General features: G+C 41.1%; 1 protein-coding gene across 2 annotated transcripts in view; it reads left to right on the forward strand.

Moving 5' to 3' along the window:
• The window catches only part of LOC113987252 (BTG3 associated nuclear protein), a 104,960-nt gene extending 81,292 nt beyond the window's left edge, over window positions 1-23,668 (forward strand). For both annotated transcript variants that reach the window (XM_027719788.2, XM_027719789.2), the window contains exons 11-12: window positions 20,314-20,457; window positions 22,934-23,668. In XM_027719788.2, coding sequence (XP_027575589.1) covers window positions 20,314-20,457; window positions 22,934-23,005 — 216 coding nt within the window. In that variant the 3' untranslated portion in view covers window positions 23,006-23,668. The remainder of the gene's footprint in view (window positions 1-20,313; window positions 20,458-22,933) is intronic.
• The last annotated feature ends 2,015 nt before the right edge of the window (window positions 23,669-25,683 follow it).

Below are 25,683 nucleotides of genomic sequence, written 5' to 3' on the forward strand. Positions count from 1 at the left end.
AAACAGGTTTGGTGATTATTAGACACAAGAAACACCCTAAAAAAGTCTCAAAAAAACAACTTTATATCAATGGAGAGTCTGGCAAAGGTGAACTGGGGCCCAAAGAGGCCCCAGACAGCACGAACAGGACAGAAATCCCCCCTCAGAGAGCTTTGGGCTTGGTCTGTCCTGCCTTTTTATGAGCTCTGGACAGGGAATTTTTCTCATTAATAAATCATCCTGCAAAATTTAAAGTTATGTTCATATCTCTCCATAAATTCAAGGAAAATCTGCAAGACAGCCATGAGCAATATATAACTTGCTCCTGTTTTTTACTCATGTGACTTTAAGTGGTGTTTATTTGTATAGATTAATGAATTAAAGTCACAGCAGGTTTTATTCCAATTTCTGTGTCAGAGTGCATTGAAATGAAACCAGAACGTTTCATTCTGAAACCATAAACCCAGTATTTCAGTGAAGCTTCTCTTGAGAAGATACTTTCCCCTGACTTATTTCTTCCTGCCATTGGCTACAAGTGTTTGAAACCAGAAACAGAGCTCGAGAGTCTCCTTGAAAATAATTCTCCATCGGGGACAGGCATCAGCGTCCTCAGAGAAAAGGAAACCTGAAACATTTCATGCCTTTATTAATTAAATTTTCAGTAATTTCTCAGGCTGTTGAAAGTGTGGAGATGTGTGTGATGGAAACTCACTCCAGGAGGCTTCTCGGGGTGGTTTAGATTTTGCTTTGGCTGCTTTTCAAAAGGGATTTAAGGGAGATAAGTGGAAAATACGACTGAAAATACTTGTATGGGTTCCACTCACAGAGGTGTAAAGTGCTCTTGGCTGTCTCTGCTTTTAACACCTGGAAACCTGTGTTTTGCTTTAGATGGGAGTAAATAAATAGTAGATCTGTGATCTATGGTAATATTTTCTTGCTGTATATTTTGCTCTCCTGCTGCTGCTGATTTATAGAGCACTGGGCTCTATATTTGTGGTTTCTAACGTGGCCAAACTCTGTGGTTATTAAAGGGACTTGAAGTTATCATTTGAATATTAATCTTTCCAGAATGCCTTGGGACATCCCCTTCTCCTTTATTGAACCTCCTGTTGGAGGTGTGAGAGATGAAGGAGGAAATCAAGATGTCCCTGGGGATCTCAGGGGCATTTTTAATCTATTCCTCATAAAGCACAAGGTGCTGGTTCCCACTCCAGACCTGGACTTGTCTTTGGCGTCAGTTCCCACATTCCAGGACCATTTTGAGGGGAATACCCAGAGAGATTTGTTTGGATGGAGGGAACATGCAGCGCTAACAAAGTTAGAGCTGGGACTGGCTGGGCTCCAAAATAGCCCATATGATGTGGTTCCAAAAGGGTGGTGGTGGGATGGGAGTCCTTTTCCATAAAAATCTAAGAGAGTGACAGAGCCAAAGTGGAGAATTGGAGCCAACAGACATGGCACTGCTGTGTACAGTAAATAAAGCTCCTAATAAAAAAGGGAATATAATTGAATTATAGAGAAAAATGTTCCTGGTGGACATTGGTTATAATAACCTTTAAGATGATGTTCTAGAAGGGCAGATTTATTATCCAAAAAAAGGGCTTTTCCTGTATGATTTTGTGAATTTGGGGACTTTGATGACATGGAAGAGTGAACAATAATGGGGCAAGTGTGAGATTGGGTGAAGAGCACTTGGGTGGGTGTTTATTAAATGTTGCCAAGAGTCCCAAACTCAAGCAGGTGATGGTTGTGTGACCAACCTTCATTAAAACTGTGGAGAGATGAATTTTCATATTATGTTTTAAACCATCATCCAGAAATTGTAGATTTGTGTGCGAAAATACCTTTGATAATTCTCCTAAACTTACCCTTCCCAGAGAACCTGTGTTCTTTTGGTCTGCGCTGTACAAGAATATTCCCAAAAGCTTATCTAAATTAACAAAGATTGACATCCAGTGGATTATTTTAAACCATAATAAACCCCTGTGTGGACACTATTTTACAGAATTGGAGCAGATTTAATCCATGTATCTTAATTCACTTTCCAGTCTAATTAGATTGAATTTAATGAAAGTCACTTGAATTATAAATGAGAGTCTGAGGGGTTTAGTGGACTTTAGCATATCCGTTATATTTTTTCCCTATGTCCTGTTATAAATATTTACTTTTCCATGTGACAGGACAATCTGTGTGGTAAGAAGAAGCTTTTTGGAGCTGGATAATTCCAGCTGATAAGAAGCACCACAGGATTTTTTCTTTGCTTAGTCAATATAGAATCAACCAAATATTCAATATATACTCACTGTTTTCAGAATGTGTCACACAGCAGCTGGAAAAGGAAATAGCCAGGATTTTGTGTGGTGTGTGTTTGTATATATATTTTATCTTAACTCCTCTGTGGCTGTACTTTCATAATAATGTTATTTGAAGTCGGGGAATCGGGAGGCAGAGCCGAGGAATTCCAGAATCTATAGTTACACACTTGCAGAAAAAGCTGCTCAGGGCTTGGACAGGAGACAACTTTCTGTGTTTACCTTAATTCCAGAGGTTCCCTCATGCTCCTCCAGCTTTTGGGAAGGGCATCTTGGGTTTCCCTGACTTATCTCATGTGCCTGTTACTCATATTCTCAGCCGAGTTGTTTTTTCGGAGCGACCCTCGGTTCTTCGTACTCTCCCTGCTTTTGTTTCATGCTGTTCCCTTTCAAGCTCTCGGGAATTTTGCCTCAGATTTGACAGGACCTGGATTGGACTTCGAAGTTTTCAACTCCAGCTACAGAACTCTGATTATTGGAGGTATTTCAGAGCTGTGTGGGCGCATCACTCTGGGACACAGTTCCATGGGGGACTTGGCAGTGCTGGGAATGGTTGGACTGATGGTCTTGGGGGACTTTTCCAACCTAAACCATCTTATGATTCTGGGATTGTTTTAGTTTTGTGGTGTTTTCTACTTTGTAGAATCAGGAGTCATTATTGAATCCAACGTTTGGTTGTTGTGTGATCCAAAGAGCAATGGGGCTGGGAAGGGGCTGGAGAACCAGGAGCTGCTGGGGGAGCTGATCCTGGACAAAAGGAGGCTCAGGGGGGACCTGAACAAGTCCCTGACAGGAGGGTGGAGCCAGGTGGGGGTCGGGCTCTTTTCCCAAAGCAGAAGCGACAGAACAAGGGGAAACGGCCTCAAGTTGTGCCAGGGGAGGTTTAGGTTGGATATTGGGAATATTCCTTCACTGAAAGGGTCATCCAGCCCTGGCAGGGGTGGAGTCTCCCTCCCTGGAGGGATTTAACACTTGGGCACTTGGGGACATGGGTTAGTGGCCTTGGCAGTGCTGGGGGATGGTTGGACTCGATGGTCTTGGAGGCTTTTCCAACCTCAGTGTGATTCCATGTGAGCTCAGGGATGTGTTTATAACATATTCCTATGTTGTGTTTCATTCTTGGAGCAACACAAATCCTATTCCTGTGGGCTTTAAAGCCTGTTACCATCCTTTCTTTCTCTCTGAAGCTGACAGAATCCTGCATCCAGCTCCTGGCTGTGTTCTCACTGCCTTATCAGCCCAAACTTCAAGCATTCCCAAATATTCCCTGACTCCTTTCGCAGTCCCTCGGACTCAGGAGTCAGAGCCCAGGAATGAAATACGTGTGCATTTCCCTCTGGGTTTTGGGAGGAGGGAGAAAATGGTTCAAATTGGCAAAATGTGAAAGTCTGACAACAGCAGGACTTAAAAATTTATTATTATTGTTTTAAAAAGAGAAATTGGGAGCATCTTGAACCACTTGCCCTAATTGTCCGAGCCAGTGAAATATGTATGGACACATTATCCATAGAAAAATCTGAATATTGGAAATATTTTCACTCTGTGACAAATGGAACCATTTGTTCCTAATTTTTCCTATCTAAACAGTGCTCCCGAGGCTGGAAGAATCACGGGAAGGGGAGAGGAGGGAATTTATTGTCACGAAAACATCATCTCTCTCTGGATTTTTGCCTTTTTATTTGCTATTCTTGCAAGTTACCTCTAAAAAAAGAAAAATATCCCCAAGATAAATCAAGCAGAAGATAAAAGCGTTTTATTCTTACAGGGGGTTTTATGCATAATCCTGCAGAACACATGGAATAAATGCTTTATAAACCTTCCTGTGTTTGTTCTCAGAGAGATTTTGGGGGAAAAAAGTGGAAAAAAATGATAGGAAAATTATAGAAAGTTCATAGTGCCCTGACCTGGCAGTTGTGTAAAAACCTTTGGATTTTTGCATTCCCTTGTGTTTTTGGAGCTCTTTGCCCCATGGTCCAGGTTCCAGGGCAGCTTTTCTCCAAGTTTTTCAAATGCTTTGGGATTCTTAGCAGACCTTGGTGTATTTGTGACAGTTTTTCCCCAAAATCTTTGGGATTGATTTGATTTCATGTTACATTTCACATAATTTTCCTTTGTTATGCTGCAAATGGAATCATTTCAGGAAAACTTTAATTAACAAAACGAAGTGACTTATTTATTGTGATGGAAAATTTGGCGTTTTACAACTTTTGTGTTTGATTTCCCGTCAAAATAATCTGCTTTTTATGCTGTTGTACCCTTTTAATTTATGGGGTTTCAGTACTGATTTTTGATGGATTTTTGATGATACTCCTTAAAGCCTCTGCAGCAAATTCGAGCCTCCCTGAGAACAACTTGTTCGCGCTCAAGTGAAGTCCCAAGATTTTAGAAATATTTTGTGGATTCTTGGCAGCCCTTCTGAAGTGTCAACCAAATGTTTGCAGGAACAACCCAGGGTCACCTATTGGTGTCTTTTAATGAGTTTTGGTTTTAATCTAAATAATCTGAACTAGAAAGATTTGTTTCTTGTTAGAAAGCAGAATATTCCGTTCACTGAGCGCTTGCCGACAGCTGCGAGTCAGAGAAAGAAAGGAGCTCAGAGGCATTTGTTTTCAGCTAAAATAAATACTTCAAAATGGTTTTATTAAAAAAAAATCCACAACAGCTTTGGTTTATCTTCATCTTTGTTTTTTATTCGCCTTCACATCAGTGATTTACAAGCAAATGAAAAGGTTACAACCACAATAAACCAACGCGGAGCAGTAAATTCGGAAGTCTATAAAAACACTTGGCAATATTTAGTGAGATACAACCAAAAAAAGGGGTAAGGACAGGGGACCCACCTGGAATTTAAGCTTCAGGTCCCCAAAGTCAGTGTTAAGCTGGTCTTTGAGTGCCTGGTTTAAGCAAACTCAGGTCGCTGGGTCTGGGTGAAACGGAGCCGGTTTTTTCTTAACAGTGAAGTGCAAGAAATAAGAATTATTTTACTTCAATTGTGAAGATAAATAGTGGCAAAACCTGTTTCTGTCACTGCTGGTGACGTGTAAAAGAAGTGTTTAGCACATGATTTTAATTTTAAAGATTTTCCCTTTAAAAGTGACTTATTTTTTCCTTCATTTTTACCTTTAAACAATTCTGGGAATGGGGTTCAGTGTCTGTCCTTAGGAGTCTCTGCTCAAGGCTTTTCCCCTCAGCTCTCCTTTTATTTGCTTTGCATTTGTCATTCTGACTGTGCTGCTTTCCCAGCTTCCCCCAAAATTCTTTATTCCACGGGACCACTCTGGAGAAGAAAAGCAACCCCCCCATTTAGGCATCTCTTGAAATGACAATGTAATTTACATTACAAAATGCAGGTGGTTTCGTTATAAAATCAATCTTCCTTAACCTTTGAACGTTCCTTAGCTCAGCCTGTCCCATAGGAATCCTTCTCCAAGTCCTTCCTCTGCCTCATGTTTCCGAAAACACGCGGCTCATCCCGAGCCAGTTTCCACTGGAAAAGTGTCCGGTCTTGGCCACTTTGCTGGGAACATTCTGTATCTGGGCAGTTCTTATTTACCTGGAATTCCTGGGACTGAAGTCATGGAGTTAGTCCACAATTAGTCACTCATTAGGCAGAGATTTCAAAATCCTTTTTCAGCGAAATCTTTGGTCCTTGTGCCGCCCCGTGAGTCAAAAAACAACAATATAAACGTGAAATAACCCCCGTAAATATTCTCTCTTTAAAATTCTTGGCTTTTTATGAAAATAGACAATAACGCTGTCAAAGGATTTGAAAACAGAATTTCAAAGTCAGGAAAAATCCCCCCCCAAAATCGTTCATCTGACTTTTAGCACTGTTAGTCCTTAATGACCAGCACACACGATAAATTAGTAAAGAAATTTAACTTTTGTTACCACTGAGTGAGGAAAAACTTGGAAATCTGCAGGAAATTAGCAGCTTATCATTCATTTTTGTTTCTCCCTTTGACGTCCACGATGGATTTTATCTCATGAAATTTCGAAGCAAAATTACCCTCCCTTTCTAAACATCCTAAATCATAATTTTAAACCCGGCTTAGCTGGTGCCTGGTATTGCTCAGCCTGGTTCTCCTGGGGGTCCAGGATCTGCACAGAGAAGGATTGAGGCCAGAAATATTCGGAGTACGGGACAAGTGTGAGAAATTTTGGGACTGAACGCTCCGAAAAGGCTCTTTATTCCCACATAATTTACCATGATTTGTCTCCTTAACATCACACAGGCTGAAATCTCCCTCACCCTTTTTTAGGTCGGGTCTATGACTTTATTTTCCTTGGATCAAAACCATATTTAGACATAAAACCCACTCTGTTTGTCCTTCCCTTTCAATCTGAAATCGAATTTGCAGCCGCAGTAAAAACAATAAAACTCATGTTTGCTTTTCCCCCCCTTTTCTTTTCCCCCTCCGTGATAAATTTGGTGTATTTTGAATTTTATCTGCATATCTAAAGTATTCCATTGGAAGCTTTTGAAGGATAACATTGTTTTCAGTGCACAACTGGCTGCTGCTCAAGGGGTTTGAGCTGCAGGAATAGAAATTTGGTGTTTATCATGATGTGCTTTGGAACTTCCATTTAGAATTAAAGCAAATTTCTTGCATTTTTAACTATTTCAAATTGTTTCTCAATACAGATCTTTTCCTCTCAGTTTTTTTTACACCAAAAACTAATTCTAGTCCTATGTTGCAGAATTCTCCTAAACTAATATTTCAGCAGCATAATGTCTGCATTTCTCAGCTGTTTATCAAGATATAAATCCCATCCACTTGATATAAATCCTGTCCCCTGGGCTCTATATATTTGATTTTTAATTTTATTTTTATTTTAAAATTTACATGTATGTTTTCGTTATTTTATTTATATTTTTATACAACAACAATAATGTAATAACAATGATATATAATAACTAGATATATAATAATAACTAGATAGAAAACAATAACTAGATAATAATAATAAATGGAAGATATATAATGATATATATAAAATAACTAGATATATAATTAGGACTAGATATATAATTAGGACTAGATAGAAAATAAGAACTAGATAGAAAATAAGAACAAAAAAATAATAATATTAAATATACTAATATATAATAATAACAAAATAATAATAATTATTATAATTATTATAATAATAATTATTATTAAATGACATATATATATAATGTAACCATTTCCCTGTGCCCTAAGGCGTTAGAAATCCCTTCAGGAATGGCAGCAGCTGTTTTAGGGACTGAGATCTGGAATGGTTCAAGCCCTGATGGATCTGTAGGAGCTGCTTTGTGCTCTCACAGGGGCTCTTTGTCCATGGAGCTGTCCCGGGGCTGGGAATGGCCTGGGGGGGACTCTGGAAATGTCACCACAACGTGGGTCCCAAATGGCAGCACATTTTCCCAGGGGCAGGAATGAGCCCTGTGAGGTTTTGTACCCAGGGCAGAAATACCAAAGGTTGCCAGAGGTTCACACTGTGGGGTTTCCATTGGCAGCAGTGCTGAGCTCACCCAAAAAAGTTGATTTTTTTTCCCTTGAGCTGCCTCTTGACATTTTGGGGGGTGTTAATCCGACATTCCCGACAAACCCAGGGTGAACCCCTCGATCCAGCAGGTCAGGAGCCAGGACAATGCTGGGCTTTGCTGCTGCTTGGGAGACTCAGGGATTCCTGAAGGGAGAAACAGGGGGAAAACCCACAAATCAGATCCGACTTGAGGGGGGAAGTTGGGAGTGTGGTTGTTCAGAAGTGACACAGCTCAGCTGAATTCCCGGGGGTTCAGGTCGGCTCCCACCAGTGCAGAGGAAGAAAATGTGGGATTGTTGAGCCCTGAAAATAAAAATGGGAGCTTTGCTCCTCTAAAAGGAGTGGGGAGATGGACTCAGGGGTGACCTGCCCATCCAGCTGTGGGACAGGATGGGACAGAATTCCATGGTCTTCCTCAGCTCCCATTCCCATCTCTCGGGACACTCAGAGAGTATTCAATTAAATTAACCCCCAATCAGTCACAGCCAGGATGTTACTGTATAAAAATGGCCAGAAATTTTCCTTTACATGAAATCTTAAATTTTTCCCAATTGAATTTTTAATTACATTTTGAATTAAATTTTAGTTAAATTGTTCACAGTCAGAGACTCCCAAGCCTTTTAAAAAAGTTTTCCTGCTCCCTGTTTGCTTGCTCCATTCTGTCTATCATCATTTAAACTTCAAACTCAAATTAGTAACTATTATTGCTCTTTTTATAACACTGACCAGTCATTCTCTGGGATGTGCAGTGGTTTATTATTTAACTCCAAAGATTTTTTAATCTGACTACAGTTAAAAGGGGGGAAAAAAATTAATTGATCTTTTCCAGTGCTGTTTCATTCCTAATTTCGTCAGTTTATTTACTGTACAGTGCTTTGTGTGATCTAATTTCTAAGTGAAAATATGAAAGGAATTATGTCCTGAAATACACAGGAAAAAACAATATGTAGGTAAATAAAAATATCAGAGGGAATCCTTGGTATAAAGGTGTAAATCTCCTTGGGGAGGCTTTTACCTCTTTCTTCCCCGTGCTTTTATCTTCTTGATATTACAAATGCTTAAATATCACTTATTACCTCCTTCTTAAATTCCATTTTCCCTTTCTCTCCTAGAAAGCATCAAAAAGTGTGAAATTTGGATTTAATGGGGTTGTGAAATAACTTGGATTTTCCTCTAAATTGTTCCAGAGGACAGGGTCGGAACCAGGAGAGGAACAGGCTTCAAAGAACGTCGGGGGTGTTCAGAAATTATAAATATTTCCAGAAATACTATTTTACATATTTTAAATATTATAAGTATTTCCAGAATATCCTTATTATCTGGGGATTCAGGGTCAATGCAGGTGTGTGTCTTATTAATCTGTTTTTTTCTGGAGTCTAATAAATTGAACTTCTAAGAGGAAAAAATAGCATGTTCTGTGTTAGACATGAAAAAAATGCTTTTTATGAGCACATGCTCTAAGAAATCTTTACATTAATTGTGTCTTGGCATTTTACACTCCCAAGGCAGTGTCTGAAACCATGTGAGGGCTGGAAGTGCCATAATTTGTGTCAGGACCAGAGCTGATCAACTCCAAATGTGGGGTTTTTTATTTCCTAAAATGCTGAACCCATTGGAAGCCTTTATTCCTCTCTCTGAGCAGCCAGACAGAGAGTCAGGCTCAGGCTGAGGGTGTGGAATTATTGTGTGAATAAAAATCTGGGAATCTGAGGCAGAATAATTCATTCCTTAATGGGCTGGGGGAGGAATAACTTTTACTGCCCCTCTTTAAACATCTCAGAAATCCCTGTCAAGGACCCTCCCTGTGCTCCTTCCCTCTGGGATAACATTATCAGGTTCTCACTTTTATTGCTGCCCCACTTCTGATTTATGTTTTGCTCATCAAAGCTGCCAAAAGATGATGGTTTTCTGTACAATTATACATCTTTTATACACAATTGTTCTTTCTTTGTTCAGCAATTTTCCTCTGCACACTCCAGAGGAGTTTCCTAATTCACAATTTTCTTACCAGACATTTGTACTTCCCATGGATTAGAAAGAGGAGAGCTTGGAGTTGGTCAGGGAGAAGATTTCCACCTGATAATTCCTTCCTGACATTGTGAGAAAACCACATTTTAAATGGCTTTGCTCGAAGAACTCAGGGTTTGATTGCAAAAAGAAATCATTTTAACCTTCTAAAAGCAGGATTTTCTGCTGCTCTGCTGAGCTTTAGTTCTGGTTTCCAATCTGTGGCCACACACACACACAGGGCCTGGTTTGGGTGGGATTTTCCCCCTCCTCCTCTTCATTGATAGAAACTTTTCAGTGGGTAGAACATTAGTCAAGTTGAGCTTAATTCGTACAAGTATTGCTGAACACAAATATGTGCTTCTAGCATTTATTTCAGGTTATAGACTAGTTTTACATTATCCCAGCTGGGTATTAAAGGGAGTTCCAGAACTGGCAGCATGTTGGGGAAAAGCAGATGTGGACTGTAAGAAAACAATCCTTCTGGGTCCCGAGCTCTCCTTGATGTCTGCTTCGAATTCACACTCCATATTCCAGGGAAAAAAATTGAGAGGGGTTCAAAAATGCAGCTTAAAAAATGCTAATGCTGATGGGAAAGCTTAATTTCCCTCTCCAGATTGCATTTGCATCGATGTTAAAGACCTCTGGCTGCCCTGGAGGCTCAGCTGGTAGCAAAATATATATTTAGGGAGAGTCAGAGGGAGGGTCAAGCACAGGCTGTTGGTGTCTGGGAGCTCCACATAGGTGAAACTTTGAGCTCTACAGCAAAGTTGGGATTTAGGGCTGGAACTTCTGGGCTGGTTCCTCTCATTCCATCCCACAGCCATGGATTTCCCCGGACACGAATGGGGAAAAGAAGCGACGGCACAGAACCTTGGAGAGATGCTCTGGAAGGGTAAAACTGCCCTGACAACACACATATGGTTGGAGTTCAATCCCCAGGGGAGAACAGGCACTCAACTACTGTGCCAATTGTTTTCCATCCCCAAAGCAAAGAGATTTTAATGATTTATGGCAGAACAGGGTGGATGTGTTACCTAATGGGGTTAGAATGACTCGATGCAGTTTTCTAAGCAGTGCAGGAAGTGAAGGGGATAAACAAATCCCTTCTTGTTCCTCTTTGTTCCCATTTCCAGCAGCAGAGTTTTGGTTATCTGCTAAAATAGTAGTTTCTCTGGGAATGCTTTCCCGTGCAGAGCTGGTATGTGGAAGCAAAAAAAAGAAAATAAAAAACGATTTTAAAAATCACCACTTTAAAATTATTTAAAAATCGCCACCATCATTTTAACATTATTTAAAAATCATTTTATTTGTGTTCTCAACGTGGAATGTAGCTGGCAACCCACATTTTTTAAGGGTTTGTGTAATTCTTACATGTTGGGCTACTTGAGAAAAGTAAATAAAGGAGGGAATTAATCCAGTAACCAGGAATTCATTTGGAAAATTGGGAAAGTATCATGTGCAGCTCCATAACTACACAACTTAGGCAAACAAAGTGACACTCTGGTAGGATTCATTTTCATTTTATGACTTGAAATTAGAGAAAGGCTGTTTGCATCATCCCAAAGGCTGCTGTGAAAGAGGCACCAATTCCCAAGCCTTTCTCCAGGGGATTGGAAACATTTGGCCACTTAGTGCCTGGGTTAAAGGGAAGCACATGTGGAGCTCCAGTGCTGAGCAGCTTCTGGTGCCTGGAATGATGTGGCTTTAGGTGGAGGAAATATATATAATTCATGTCTTATCTGTGAACCTTGGTGGAAGTCAGGGGGTGGTGATTTGTGGTGGTCTGAGGTTATTAAATCTGTCAGAAAGATGATAGTTTTAAAAATGACAGTGCATATGTGTAAGGACATCCACCTCCATGGAGGAAATCCATCCTCTTTCCTAATAGCTTTTCTTTGGGAACTCTTTTCTGAAAAAAGAATGACATCAAACACAAGATTTGCTGAGGTGGAACATGATCTATAACATTTAATATCCATCCCATCTGCTCTTGGTTTGGTCCTCACTGGAGCCCACGGAGCAGTTCACAGCAACACTTGCCTTTTCAGTGCCAATAATTGAAATAAAGTGGATAAAGCTTCTATTATTTTGGATTCTTTTTACGTGAACTTTCCTAGGAGATAAAAGCCAAGATTAGAGCTATAGTTGGGTATTTTAATTCCTTTCCTACCGATATCCTGTAACCTTTTGTAGGAGTATTTGGAGAAGTCCAGGTGTTCTGTCATATGTTTTCCATTCTAAAACCAGCCATTTCATGTTTATTTTTAGCCAAAATTCTGGAATTCATGTTCCCCTTACACAAGGACATACCCACTAGAACATGAAGAGAACTCCTCGTGTCCTGGTGTCTCCCAGCTCTGTCATTCCTACCATGGGACTGGGGGGGAAAAGGGAAACTAAGGACAACAGACAGTTCCAAGCTCTGGATGCCTTCTCTCTCTGTGAAATCTGGGACTATCTTCCCTTAGGTGGGGGAAAAATCCCTGAGGGTTCAAATGTGCTCTTTAACTTGTTCAACTTGCCATGTTTTCTTGTCCCTGGGATGTTTTTTTCAGGAATTACATCCACAGTGGGTTTTTTTGGTGCAAGTTTCTCTAAGCAACTTATTAATGTAATTCAGGTAATTCTCCAGAGCACTGTTTTCTCATTTAAGTGCTCTTTAATTGACAAGTTCTGGCTTAGAACTTTCTTCAGCTGCTGATTTATAGTCCAGGCTCCTCGCTGGGGTTGTTCCTGCCATCCTCCGCCTGCTTTTCCTTTGAATCCATCACGTCCTTCTGATCCTGATGGATAGAACTTGAGCTGGTTACATCATTCCACAATTAAAGTGGAGGAGGGAGAATATTAATTTGCTTTTCCTTAGGACTTTTCCTGAGCATTGCAATCCTAGAACTTCTCTGTCCATCTGTGGACGAGCCGTTGTCGCTCGCGCTTTTTTCCTCATCCGTATTTCTCCAAGTTAATGGGATCCGTGTACAGTAGGAGCAGTGTTTTGTTACCCTGGCTACAAGAGTCAAACTTTCAGATGTTATTTTGCTAGAACTTAAAAAAAAAAAAATCCCTGCCAGTTATGATGTAAACATTTGCAGTTCCCCCTAAATGCCTTTTCTTTCTGGAATCAAAGTGAAATCACCGTTCCGAGGGCAAAGTGAGGAATTGGTTTGGACATTTGAAAGCAAAATAACAGCTGTGTGTGATTCTGGGAGATCCTCAGTGATCTGCTCTTCCTATTTTTAAGTGGCATATTTACTACCAGCCTCATTGGAAGGGAAGGACCTTCTCATCAGCACTAAGAGTCCAAATCCTCCTTTAAGTTTTTTATGAAAGGGTTGGACGCTCCTTCTGCTGAAATTGCCTCAAAACTTGAGCAGAATTTTATAGTAAATGCTCAAAGTCCTTCAGCATTTCTCCTGACCTTTTGTTTTGAGCATAACTAATCCCACCAGGAATTGGAGCCTGGAGGATGGGCCCAGCAGGGTGACATTTAAAGCCGTGTTTACATTTATTGGAGTAGCAGGGATTTGCCACAGCAAAATCTAAAGAGAGACAGTCCTTCAGAAGGGAAAGATCCTCTCCCTCTTGGCTGGGTTATGTCACAACAGCAAATTTCCCACAGCCAGATGCTGTGTGAGTCACGTTCCTTATCCACTGGGGTGACCTCTGGCCATGCTGGTCACTTGGAGGAGTCTGTGTCACTCGGCTTTCACTCCTTCCTTCAGCTTTTGCACTCGGCAGCTCCACTTCAGAAAGATTTCTTTGACACTGGAGTATTTTGCTCTGAACTATCCAGCCATTTCTTAACAGCACTCAGTTGTACATTGAATAAAACCCAAAAATAACATTCTGCTGGAAAAAAACCATGGAAGCCAAAGCTTCTTTAGTACTGCTCCAAAGAGTGGATTATCGTGGGGAGATGAAACTGCCCACTCCGAAAAATCTTCCTATTGGAAGTAGTTCCCTGATTTTACCCTACTTGCTGCTGACACTGAGCTGTTTCTTCACAAAATGTTGGAATTATGTAGATTTGTGGCTGCCCTATCCCTGGAAGTGTCCAAGGCCAGGTTGGATGTGGCTTGGAGCAACCTGGTCTAGTGGAAGGTGTCCCTGCCCATGTCAGGGGGTGGTTTGTAAGGTCTCTTCCAACCCAAACCACTCTGGGATTCCATGATTCCATGAGATTTGAATAATATTTACTGTTCTCAGATTGAATTAACTCCAGAGTTTTTACAAGCTGTAACAGAACACAGAAGGCTGAGCAGAAATGCTTAGTTATGTATTTCTGACTCTTTTTTTCCTTTCTTGCCAAAAGATTATGGGGATATATGGAAGAATTTTGGGTGGATTGACTACCTGGCAGTCCCATTCCCATATGTGTGTGGAGTTCATGTGATATAATCCATGGGTTCACCAGAGAAGAGATTGATTAACCAGGGAAGGTGGGCAGGAAATACCCAAATTCCTAATTCAGGAAGCTCTGGCAGGTGCAGGGACATCAGAGCACCTTTTGTGGAACAACTGACATCAAACTGGGGGTTGTTTTTGGGAAGTTCAGCATCTGAGAAGAGCTGCCAGTGACCCCCAAAGCTGTTTGAGAAGTTTCCATTTCACTGAGAGGATCTCGGTACAAAAGCTGAGTCAGATGATCCAGATTTCCTTCCTTCCAAACATCCCCCAGGATTTGATACAGTGAGTTTAGATGAGGTAACTCCTCTTTACATAACCAAGTCACTTTTACTGAAATTACATCTGCTCTCAAACTGCCAATTAAGTATAATTAAGTCTTGCACATGTGCTGGTTTAAAGTGGATTTTCAGTGAAACTCTGGGTTTGGTTTTGGTGTATTTTACATCCTTTTTTCAAGGCCTGAGCTCATCCCTACTAGAAGTCAAAGGAAGGGCCCTGCTTGGCTTCCTTGGGATGTGACCCCAAAGCATCTTGAGACAATCCCTCTTCCTTCTATGACTTTTCTTTACATCCCTGTCTGTCCATCTGGGATATTGAGTTAAAATCAAATGCTGCTGATGACCATGTGAGCTTCGTACACCCAGGATTTCCTGTATCTCCTTGTATTCAGATCACATGATGAAAAACTTGATTTGGACTTTTATTTCTCACTAATTAACTTGGCATCCCTTTCAACCTGTAAAAATTCCCAGATAAAGTTTAAATTACCCTGATGATGTTCAACACCAACCACTTCTCAAGGAGCCGGTGGGCTCTTGAGGGACCCTCACCTTACCCTGGAAGAGTTGTAGACCCAGTGAAAGTCTGAGACACCTTTAATAGCTTCACTTTTGTCTGTTGGTGTTCACTTAATTTTACACAGGTTGTATTTAACCTGGACAGAAATAATGCATATAAAAATATTCTGTGTTTTTAAATACTGTACATGGAAAAAAATGGCTTCTTTTAGCTGAGCTGTGCTTAAGAAAAGCTTGGGGGGACAGTGATGGTGAGAGCAAGTGCTTTTTAATACAAGATAACATAATCTATATTAATTTGATATTTTTCTGCACCTTATGTTTTGCAGTTTATTTCTCAAATTAGATGTGAACAGTTTTCAAAGTCCCCAGAATATTTTATTTGTGTTTTTCTTTCTTTGTTTTGGTTTGATTTTTTTTTTTTGGCTGCTTGGTTTCTTTGGAGTTTTTCTCTGGTTTTTTTTTTTTTCTTTTTTAAAAAAAACCTTGTACAGGGAATGTTTATAAAGATCAGGAACCTCTGCCACACTTTCCCTTCAAATCTCCCCTCAGTTCTTCACTCAGCACCTCATTTTTCTTTGCTCAGGGTCTATTACAGCATTTCCCTGATGGCTGCAAATCCATAAAACCCCAGTGCTGGGAAGTATTGGAGCTTTGCTGAGCAGAGTCACTCTCCAGAGGCAGAGGCTCATTTCTGGTGTTCCCAGCCATGTTTTCCTTTGGGATCACCTTCTTGGGAAGGAAATGGGTGTTGTGAAAGGACATCAAGGCCAGGTTGGACCTGACTTGAAAAAACCTGGTCTGGTGGAAGGTGTCGGGGGGTGGAACTTTCTGAGCTTTGATGTCCCTTCCAACCCGACCCATTCCATAATTCCATGATTCCATGAAGATGCAGAAGGTTTACATCCACCAAGACATACTTTGCCATCACTGATGTCTCTCCACCCCACCTCAGCAGGCAGAAAAAGGGACATTTTGGTGCAGTTGCAGTTTGAAAGTTCCAACCCCAGTAGCTGCGGTTGTGTCCATGTGTTTCTCCAGGCACATTAAGGGAATCTGGGAGCTGACAGGGCTGAGCAGAGCTGTGGCCACAGCAAAGCAGCTGAGATGTTTATTCCTTGTTATACAAGGAAATATTGCCCCTGATAAAAACACTCTCTGGAATGATCCGTTTCATTTTTCCACCCTCTGCAGAGCTGAAATCCATTTCACTTTTCCTGCCTGTTATTTAGGGAATGTCAAGGAGGTGCTCCCAGTTCTATGGCTCTGCAGGGGGTTCCCTGATGAGGTTTTGACAGATTTAAGGGCACTTTTTGCACGGTTCAGCTCCGAACTGCACAGCAGGGACAGTTCCCCTCGCTCTGAACTGCTCTGGTTGGGCTTTATATTTATGCTGAGTTTATTTTGGTATTGGCACATTTCATGTAAGGAATAAATTGCAAATTTAGGTGCAAGTTTTTGTTGGATAAGGGAAGGTCCCCAAGTAAAGCTTTAGGACGTAGATCAGTAAATTCCCAGTGATATCAGCTTTGAGAGCAGTCAATATTTTTTATTTTGTTTTCAGTTACCTTAATTCAACACACTTTTATTTTAAGAGAAATTAATTAGGACATTAATTAAATAAAGTACCTTCACGTTACCAAAGCTTCTGTCAAACCCTTACACCACGACACTATATATTGAATTTACAGGATGATATTGTAATATTTGAGGATGAATGGGTGAAGCAAGTGTCCTCCACACTGGACTTGTTTCTTTGTGTTGGGTCTTGCTCTGCTTCATCAAGGGAAATTAAGAACTACAAAATTAAACTTTTGGACTTGAGTCTTGGATTTTTTTTCATACAACTCCATTCTTTTGGCTCTGCACTGCCTGCTCCAGCTTCCTTAGGGAATGCCAAGATGTTGGAGACCTGGATTAATCTAAACCTCTGGTGTTTTCAAAGAACTTATTAATTTTTGACTAAACAGTTTTTGAGTTCTGGACCTAAAGACAGAGTCTAATTGCCCCAGATAAACTCATCCATGAGCCTGTAAATCCATTAAATAAATGTTTTGTTGGCAATAAGATGGTTTTAGTCTTAAGGCTTTGTGAAGAAAACTTTAAGACTGGAAAGAATCAGGTAGAGGGACTTATCTTTTTGAAGGGAAGGTGTTTATCAGCAGAGCTGCTTATCTTTTCAAGGAGCTGTGTTTGCTGTTTGAATGTGTTTTGCCATCAGTGCCACAGGATTTTTAGTGAACCTTCTATAAACAACCACTCAGCAATTCAAAACCTCTCTTTATTTAAAAAAAAATCATATTTTTTTGCATTCCTGCACTAGAAATGGGAAAAAAGACACCAAATTCTCAGAGTGTCTTGGTTTTGAGACTTCTATGGGTAGGCAAACATTTGTGCTTGCCTAGATCAATAAAAGGGCTCACAACAGTAGCAAGAAGGTGTTTTAAAAGGTTCAAAAGTGTCTTTTAGAATGTTCAATCTGGCAAAGACCAGCCTGAGGAATAGGCCTGGTTTCGGTAAAGAATATCCAGCTATTCCAAAATATTCATCTGGTTTTGGAATTTAAAGGCTTAAGTTATGAACTTCCAAAAGAATAACTGTCAGTGATAAGTAAAATCGGCAGAGGGTGTGATATGTGTTGAACCATGCTTGGAAACTGTTTGAATAATTTTGGAAGAAACTGAAAGAAAGCATTAAATTTTAATCTTTTGAAGAAAATTCTATTTCCTGCCCTGGCAGTTGAATGTTGAATGGGAACAATTAGTTATGGGATAAAATGAGCTTGACATGGAAAGAAAGGAGGCAGAGAAGGTGGCTGGTTTTCATTATTAAGACTAATTTTATTAAGTTTTGTATGGCAAACATCTCACTGAAGAAGGGATGAAAAACAGAAGTTTGGGAGATCAATAATTTGCATGTCCCAGACCATCAAGTGAGTTTGAGTGATAAAGAGAAAAAAAAGGGGGAGAGAGGAGGTAAAAAACCCAAAGAGAAAGGCAGAGATTCAGGTCAGTGGGATGACACAGTTGGTACAATCATAGAATTCCAGAATGGTTTGGGTTGGAAGGGACTTCAAAGATCATTTAGTTCCAGCCCTGTGGGCAGGGACACCTTCCACTAGCCCAGGTTGCTCCAAGCCCTGTCCAATCTGGCCTTGGACAATTCCAGGGATGGGGCAGCCACAGCTTCTCTGGGCAACCTGTGCCAGGGCCTCCCCACCCTCACAGGGAGGAATTCCCTCCCAATATCCCACCTAAACCTCCTCTGTTTCCATTTGAAGCCTTTTCCCCTGAATTTGCTGTGAAAGGGAGTTTTTTTTTTCCAAGTGCTCTGGAAGGTCACTGGCAGGTGAGAACATGCAATAAAACAGGGAAGCTGTTGGAAATGTTTGGTTCTGTTGGAAATTTTTGGCTCCTTTGTTGTAAAACAGTTTCTATGTGACAAGAACGGGGGGATGGAGCTTAAAACAACCTGGTCTAGTGGAAGGTGTCCCTGCCCATGGCAGGGGGTGGAATGAGATGAGCTTTAAGGTCCCTTCCAACCCAAACCATTCCATGATTCCATGATAATGGGGTTGTTCGGTCACTCACAGTCACTGTGAACTTTGTAGTTCAGAAATAAATGAGAAAAAACCCCATTGAAGACCTACAGGTAATGAATAGAGATGTGATGTGATCCCTGGATCATTCAGTTCCAACACTAACACCGTAGGGTGGGAGAATTTTGCTCACTCCTGTAAAAACAAAGTGTAGCATCCTTTGCAGTTTGATGCCAACTGTATCCCAGAACACCCAAGATCTCATAAAATCCTGAGCACACCCCTGAGGTCATTTATTGGGGTCGCCTCTTCTTGCCTCCCACGCTCCCCAGAGAAATTGTGGTCCACCCCCTCTTCCATGGCCACCCACCCTCAGATCAGCTGAGAAATCAGACTTTGGGAAGCAAAACCTTTGTTAGGAATGTTATTTTTGCTCTTTGTTCTCCTGCCTTCCTTTGAAAGGTTCCTTTTGTTCGCTGCGGGTCAAATGCTGTAGTTTAAAAATACATCCCTCATGGCACAAAGAAATTAAATGAATATTAATTAATGTGTCTATTCTAGCTGAATGTCACAAATGGCAGCGGGGACTTGTCGTTATTTACATATATGTATTTTATTCTGACCTATGTGTCAAGAAGTAAATTAAAATTAATCTAAAGAGAAGCATGTTTTTAAGAAGCACTTTGAGATGGATCCACTATTCTTTGGTTTTGAAGCCTTTGGGAACTTAGGAACTGTAGGAACTTAGAATTAATTAGTAATTCTTAAATCTACACCTTCATATATGACACAAATATAAACATTGTTCTAATAAATGGTCAACACTGGGATGCCTTTGGCTGTGAGAAGGAGTATCTTGGATTTGGGCCTGTTTATGCAGCAGTAAAATGTTACTCAGTGACATCCCTGTGCACTACTGATAGTGTCACTCTCATGTGACCTGTCAGTCTGTCCCAATTAGTCTTTGTCATAATCATTAACATAATTATGAATCCCAGAAGGCCAAGTGGATTGAACACCTTGTGTGGGAATCCCTGTGTTCCATGTCCACGTGGCTGAAAGCAACTGGTACTGATGGACAAGTGTTTTGGGGGTTTTTTTAACAGTCTTTGGTGTTGGATCTGGTTTGGTTCAGGAGGTTACAGACACTGAATGACTGGGGTTTATATATCTGTCTATATATGTAGGGTGTATTTTAGAACAATTTGGTTGCACTGGAAAAGATACGTGGAGCCATTTTGGTTGTTATTATTATCTACAGTAATAAAACAATATAAAAGTAGCTGTTTTGGTTATTATCTGTAGAAATACAGGCATAAAAATAACACTTAGGAAAATGTATAAGGAAAAGAAAGGAAGAGAAAGGAAGGATAAGAGCAGAAAGATGTCACCACGGGGGGGTCCAGCTACGAGACCTGATCATTGCAATATCGGTGTCTGTTGGTCAAAGTCTTGATCCCTTGGGGTGGGGGAAGACCCCAAAACACGAAGTCCAGTGGGTTGATATGTGCTCAGGTTCAGGAAGGAGGTTTTACACTGATGGAACATGTGGGTCATTCACAGTCCTCTGGTGGAAGAGTCTGGACCTGCTGCTCTTCCCTTGTTGGAGCCATTCACCAGGAGCATCCCAGCCTCTCACAGGGGCTCTGGGATGACCTAGTCTGAGGAGATGCCCCACTGAGGTCCCTTCCAGCCTGCCCCACCCTGGAATTCAAGTTGTGACTCCCTGCTGTCCCCACAGGTGCTGCAGGGCGCTCAGCTCATCGCCGTGGCGTCGGCCGAGCCCGCGCCCGGGGGGGTGGATGGATCCCCACTGCAGGGAAGTGACATCCAGGTCCAGTATGTGCAGCTCACACCGGTGACAGACCACTCTGCCACCAACCAGGTATGTCCAGGTCTCTATTTTCACCATCTGAATGTGCTTAACTCGAGTGAAATATCCATCACACGTCCTGTATATCTACCCACAAACAAGGACTTCATGATCCTTTCTCCGAGCCATAAAAAAATATCATTTACATAATTTTTTTAAAGATATAAATGGTCTTTTCCTGCTCCCTCTTCTGTGTTCCTTCTCAGTGCCTCTAGAGAACAGTTATTTTGGTCATCATTGTTTTCCTGTGCCCTTGAAGGCTAAAAGCCATTGCAAAGGACAGGGCAAGAAACGTGCCTGAATGCAGCCAAAAAGGATATTTTAGACTGAGGTTTCAGTTAAAAATGTTATACCCTTCCTGACAGCAGTTTTCCAGTTGTTTTGATCAACAGCCTGGATTTCCCACAGCATCTGTGAGTGAACACTTGATCCCCTCAGTTATGGTGGAGGAATTACTGGGTATTTTTGTCTTTTTAAATCAGTTTGAACAGTTGTGTGGCTGAGTCTAGAAAAAGCTTGTCATCAACTTGAAGCTTTGGTGACAACGCAAGAAAATTGACTTAGAACAGTTGTAAGAAGTTTTTCTGAAGATGGTCACGGGTTGTTTTGCAAATCCCACTTCCTGGGCTTCTGTTCTGGAGGATGCCAAGTGCTTGTGGAATTTTTTTGCCTTCTGAAGATTTTATTCTTAGTCACTTGTAAGACTGCTCTGGATGCTGAGAGTGTTGCTACAGGGATTGTGCCTTATTTTTTATGAATCCTCCATCCCTGCTGGTCCTATGCAATTAATAAATCATGGAGTCGTGGAATATCAGGACTCACAAGGATCATGAAGCAAAATAAGTGAAGTACACAGGCAGCAGGTAGAGAGAGGTGTTTCTCCTGCTGCTGCTCTCACTCCAGACCTGGAAAATACTTAAATTTACCTCCCATGGAGCTTTCCTGGGTGTGTTCCTCGTACTTGTCTTCTCAAATTTAGCAATCCTATAGATTTATTCACCACTTTGGCACGAATTTATTGAACAATTTAAGTTTAAGCAAACACCAAATTACCTTTCAAGTTGAACAGGATAAAAGTCTTGTAGCCACGTGCAATAACTGACAAGGCAGAGATGGAGAGAAAGATTTGAAAAAAAAAATCTTAATTTAGGAGAAACACTTCATGATTTCGAGCCTCTGGTATTTTTATTTGAATAAATAAGTTGTGACTGTGTAGTAAAATCTGAAGGATGGGAAATCAGGAGTTTCCACCCATGTGGATCATCCTGCAGATCCAAGGCTGAGGGCAAAAAGCAGGACTTCCAATCAGACTGTTTTACAACAGAAATACTGTCAGAGATGTAATTCTGTATCCAGGGTGTTACATAAAGCAAATATTAGATGTGTTTATGGGGGGAAAATCCATCAAGAGCAGATCTCTGGAATGTGGGGCAGGAAAATCCAGAGAAATATCATTAAATCCTTGCCCTTTGCTTGGAGTTTTATCAGTGCTTGTGATCCTGGCTCTGTCAGGGGAAGGTTTCCTGGGTGTGAGGGGCTTTCTCCAAGCCAGTCCAGCTGTTCTTAAGTTTATCTTTCAGCTCCAAGGATAGAGTTTGTGTCAGCAGCTCCTTTTCCTTACTCCAAGTAACTTGGCTAAAAGGGATTTTGCAGTGGGATTATCCTTCCCCAGCATTGTCAGCCCACTGGGAGGAATTTAATTTTTAAGGAGACTTCCCTTGAAAGCTGAAATCAATTGTCTTTACTCTCAATTTTGTCATGAGGGCTGTTCTTCCTTGGAAAGTGAGGAAAATCAGGCCTGCAGGAAGGATTTTATTGGAGGAAAAGTTGACTGTTGTAGCTTTATTCTCATTTTACACAAAATAAACACAGACTGCAGTGGGTAAAATCAGCATTTTTAGACCATATCCTGCAGCAACTGAGAAATTCCAAGCACAAGGCCAACAGGGAATTTTACTCTCCTTACCTTCAGCAGCTCTGTCATTCCAGGAATCCCTCCTGGCTCTTCCGTGATCCCCTTGGTGGCCTTTTTATCCACAGTTCTGCCCAGCTCCATATTCCCAGTGTCTCTCCATACCTTGAGCTGGGACCAGCCCTTCCACAGCTTCATGTTGTGCCAGACAAAGGGTTTATTTTCTTTATTTAGAGCTGGTTCTTTTGGGGGAAGAGAGGGGGAATAACTGTTTCCTATGTGCCACTCCTGATTGTGTAAATCTTTATCATAACTGCATTATTTCAGCCTTCTCCTTAGAGCCTGAAGGTCTATTTAGTCTTCAGAAGGACTCTTGATGTTATTTTTGGTGCCTTTGTAAGTGTGTTCCCATTCCCACTCCATCACAGAGCCGATATCCATGTGGATTTTGCACTGGGATTTTTCCACTGGTACATACAAGAACTTTCTATTAGTACAACAAGTCCACATTCCCTTGGTTACACCAGTGAAAAGCACTTTTAGATTGATTTCTTACTGTCCTGTTTCCCTTTGCAGGGCACTGACAGCCTTCAATCAGCAATCCAGCCAGAAATGCAGATAGAACACGGAGCAATCCAAATTCAGTGAGGCTACTGGGGAACATTGGGAGCTGTTGGTGAACTACAGGCAGAAATGAAGTGCAAGAGGACAAAAATACCTCTTAAACCAATGGTCACACCTCAGACATCTCCAGCCATGGCCTGGTTGTCCTCACCTGGAATAATTCACACCCTTTTACTTCAGCTGGAGCTGCACCACAACAGCAGTGAAGATCTGACCTTCAGGACAAAAATCAATAAAGAGGAAAAAAAACCAACCCTCGCAGAAAGACAGAAGGAGATTTAATGCATCCAAACTGTGAGACTCAATTCCTACTCACCCATTTCTTCTGTGAAAAAGGCCCTTTGAATGTCTGCAGATACTTTAGGAGGTGTATTGCTGCTTTGCAATACTTGCTTTACCACATAGAAAAGTTCCAGAGCTCAGCTATTTTTCACTGTTTAAACAGCTTTTTTTTTATTTGCTATGGTGTTTATAACAAAAAATGGAAAATATTTAAAAAGAGGAAAATCCCATGACAGCAAGTATTGGCCTTTTGCTGGTGTTTTCTGTTCAGTGTAATGAAAACTGTACTTGCAGAAGACTAACAATTTTGTTTGTACTGTTGCTTAACTACTTTTCTAGGGGAAAAGGCTTTTAAATGCTGTAATTATGCATTTCTAATGGAAAATAAATGTGTATTTATGAATAGTGCAGCTCTAAGTTGCTCTGCCTTGGGATGAGGATGGTTTGGTGGCTGCAGGAGTGGAGTTCTGGAGGAGTTGATGCCACTTGCAAGCTCTGCTGGAGGTCACTTTAAGTCTCTAAGGAAGGTATCAATCTTAGATTGTTTTATTATCTAAATTTTCAGTGCAAGAAAAATGGGATAGTTAAGCTTTGAAGTCTGCAAATCGTATTTTATACAATGAATTTATGAAATTTATGGTAAATGTGAACGATTCTTCTGAGCTCTCTCCCTTTTAGTTTCTCTGCCTCCTTTGTCCAGCAGTGCCTCGGTCTGGGATTCATCCATCCAAAAGTCTGAAATCCATCTTGTTCACCATCCAGAGCAAGGTGAAACCCTCTCTCCTCTGAAACTTCTGGGAAATTTGATATTGATTTCAACAAAGCACCATTTTCCTATTTGCTAAGCTTGAGTAGGAAGGAAACCTGTTACCTATAACCTGATTATTATTTAATGATTTTTTTTTAAAATACAGAGTTTGCTGGGGAAGGTGTTCTTTGTATTTGATTTTCAGCTGATTTCTATATGCTTATTGCCAATATATGGCTCATAATGCATTTAATGTATTAATGAATGAGGCACAGCCACAAATTAGCCACAAATTCCATGTTGTTGAATTCAGGTTAACTTGAATTTTTATTTTTTTCTTATGACAGGAAGGGTTAAGCACAGCCAGTTTTTGGGAATGTTGTCCCTGGGAAATGTTACACTTTATATAAATTCCTCCCTCTCTTTAGGGTGTCTCTTGACTCAGGAGCACAATGCAAACCGAACCACAGCTTATGGAACACAGGGTTTGCACCAGGCCAAGAATTTGGCTGCTCTTCAGTTTCTTTTTATAAAAGTGTTTCTCAGTCTGGGGGATCTTTGACGAGCTTGGCATCCAAATAGAGGCCTAAAAATATGCAAGGCCTGTACATTTTACTGTGGCTGGTTAAACACAGAATCTTGGAATGGTTTGGGTTGGGAGGGACCATCCCATTCCACCCCCTGCCATGGGCAGGGACACCTTCCACTAGACCAGGTTGCTCCAAGCCCCGTCCAACCTGGCCTTGGACACTTCCAGGGATGGGGCAACCACAGCTTCTCTGGGCAACCTGTGCCAGGGCCTCACCCCCCTCACAGGGGAAGAATTCCTTCCCAATATTCAGTCTAAACCTGTTTTCTTTCAAATCCGTATTTTCTTTTAAATCCATTCCCCTTGTCCTGTCAAGTCCAGGAAGAGAATTCTCCCCCTCTGCTCTACTCTGTTCCATGGTACAACTAAGAATTCTGTTCTCTTTGCATTTTTCAGCTCAGGTACGAGATCAGATTGAGTTCAGGACATGAGATTGAGTTCAGGAGAGGTTCCCTTTAGCCACCAGACCTGCTGCAGGCTCAACTTTCTTCTAAAACTGACTCTAAAGGTGTATGAAGTGGTGAAGTAGCTGATGTAGATCCCAGCAGAAGGAAATCTGCTCCAGTGTGGAATGGAGGGTGTCAAATCAATTGGAATAGGTAAGGAGAGCAGCTTAGTAAGATCCTCCACTGCATCCAGACTTCGAGGTCCTCAAAATGTGAATGTTCCTCCATGTTATGCCCATGTTTACAGGAGTCTGAGCTGTGTTTGTACTTCAAAGAAAAGAGTCTTCAGCACTGAGCCAGGTATTCCAATTCCAGGTAATCCCTGTCCCTCTTCCCTTTCTGTAGGTTCTATGTCCTTGTCCGGGGAGGAAATGTCTCCAAGAATGTTTGGTGTGTTTTCTGGGTGTCACAGGGTGTGTCACCTACAAAGGAGTCATTCCCAAAAAGAGTAATTCAGGAGTGAATTCCTTTTTGAGAAATAGTTGTGAATGGTCTGGGAGGTTCTGTGCAGGGTGAAGTTATGTCCACACAGAGTTTATAACACAAACATTTCCACAGAACACTAAGAAATCCTAAAAATATTGTAAGGTACCAAGTAATCAGCATCTCCCAGGGGTCTGAGGGTTTGCCTGGCTCT

Source organism: Pipra filicauda, unplaced genomic scaffold, assembly GCF_003945595.2.
Source record: "Pipra filicauda isolate LSUMZ 115617 unplaced genomic scaffold, ASM394559v2 scaffold261_size1826302_pilon, whole genome shotgun sequence".
Lineage (NCBI taxonomy): Eukaryota > Metazoa > Chordata > Aves > Passeriformes > Pipridae > Pipra > Pipra filicauda.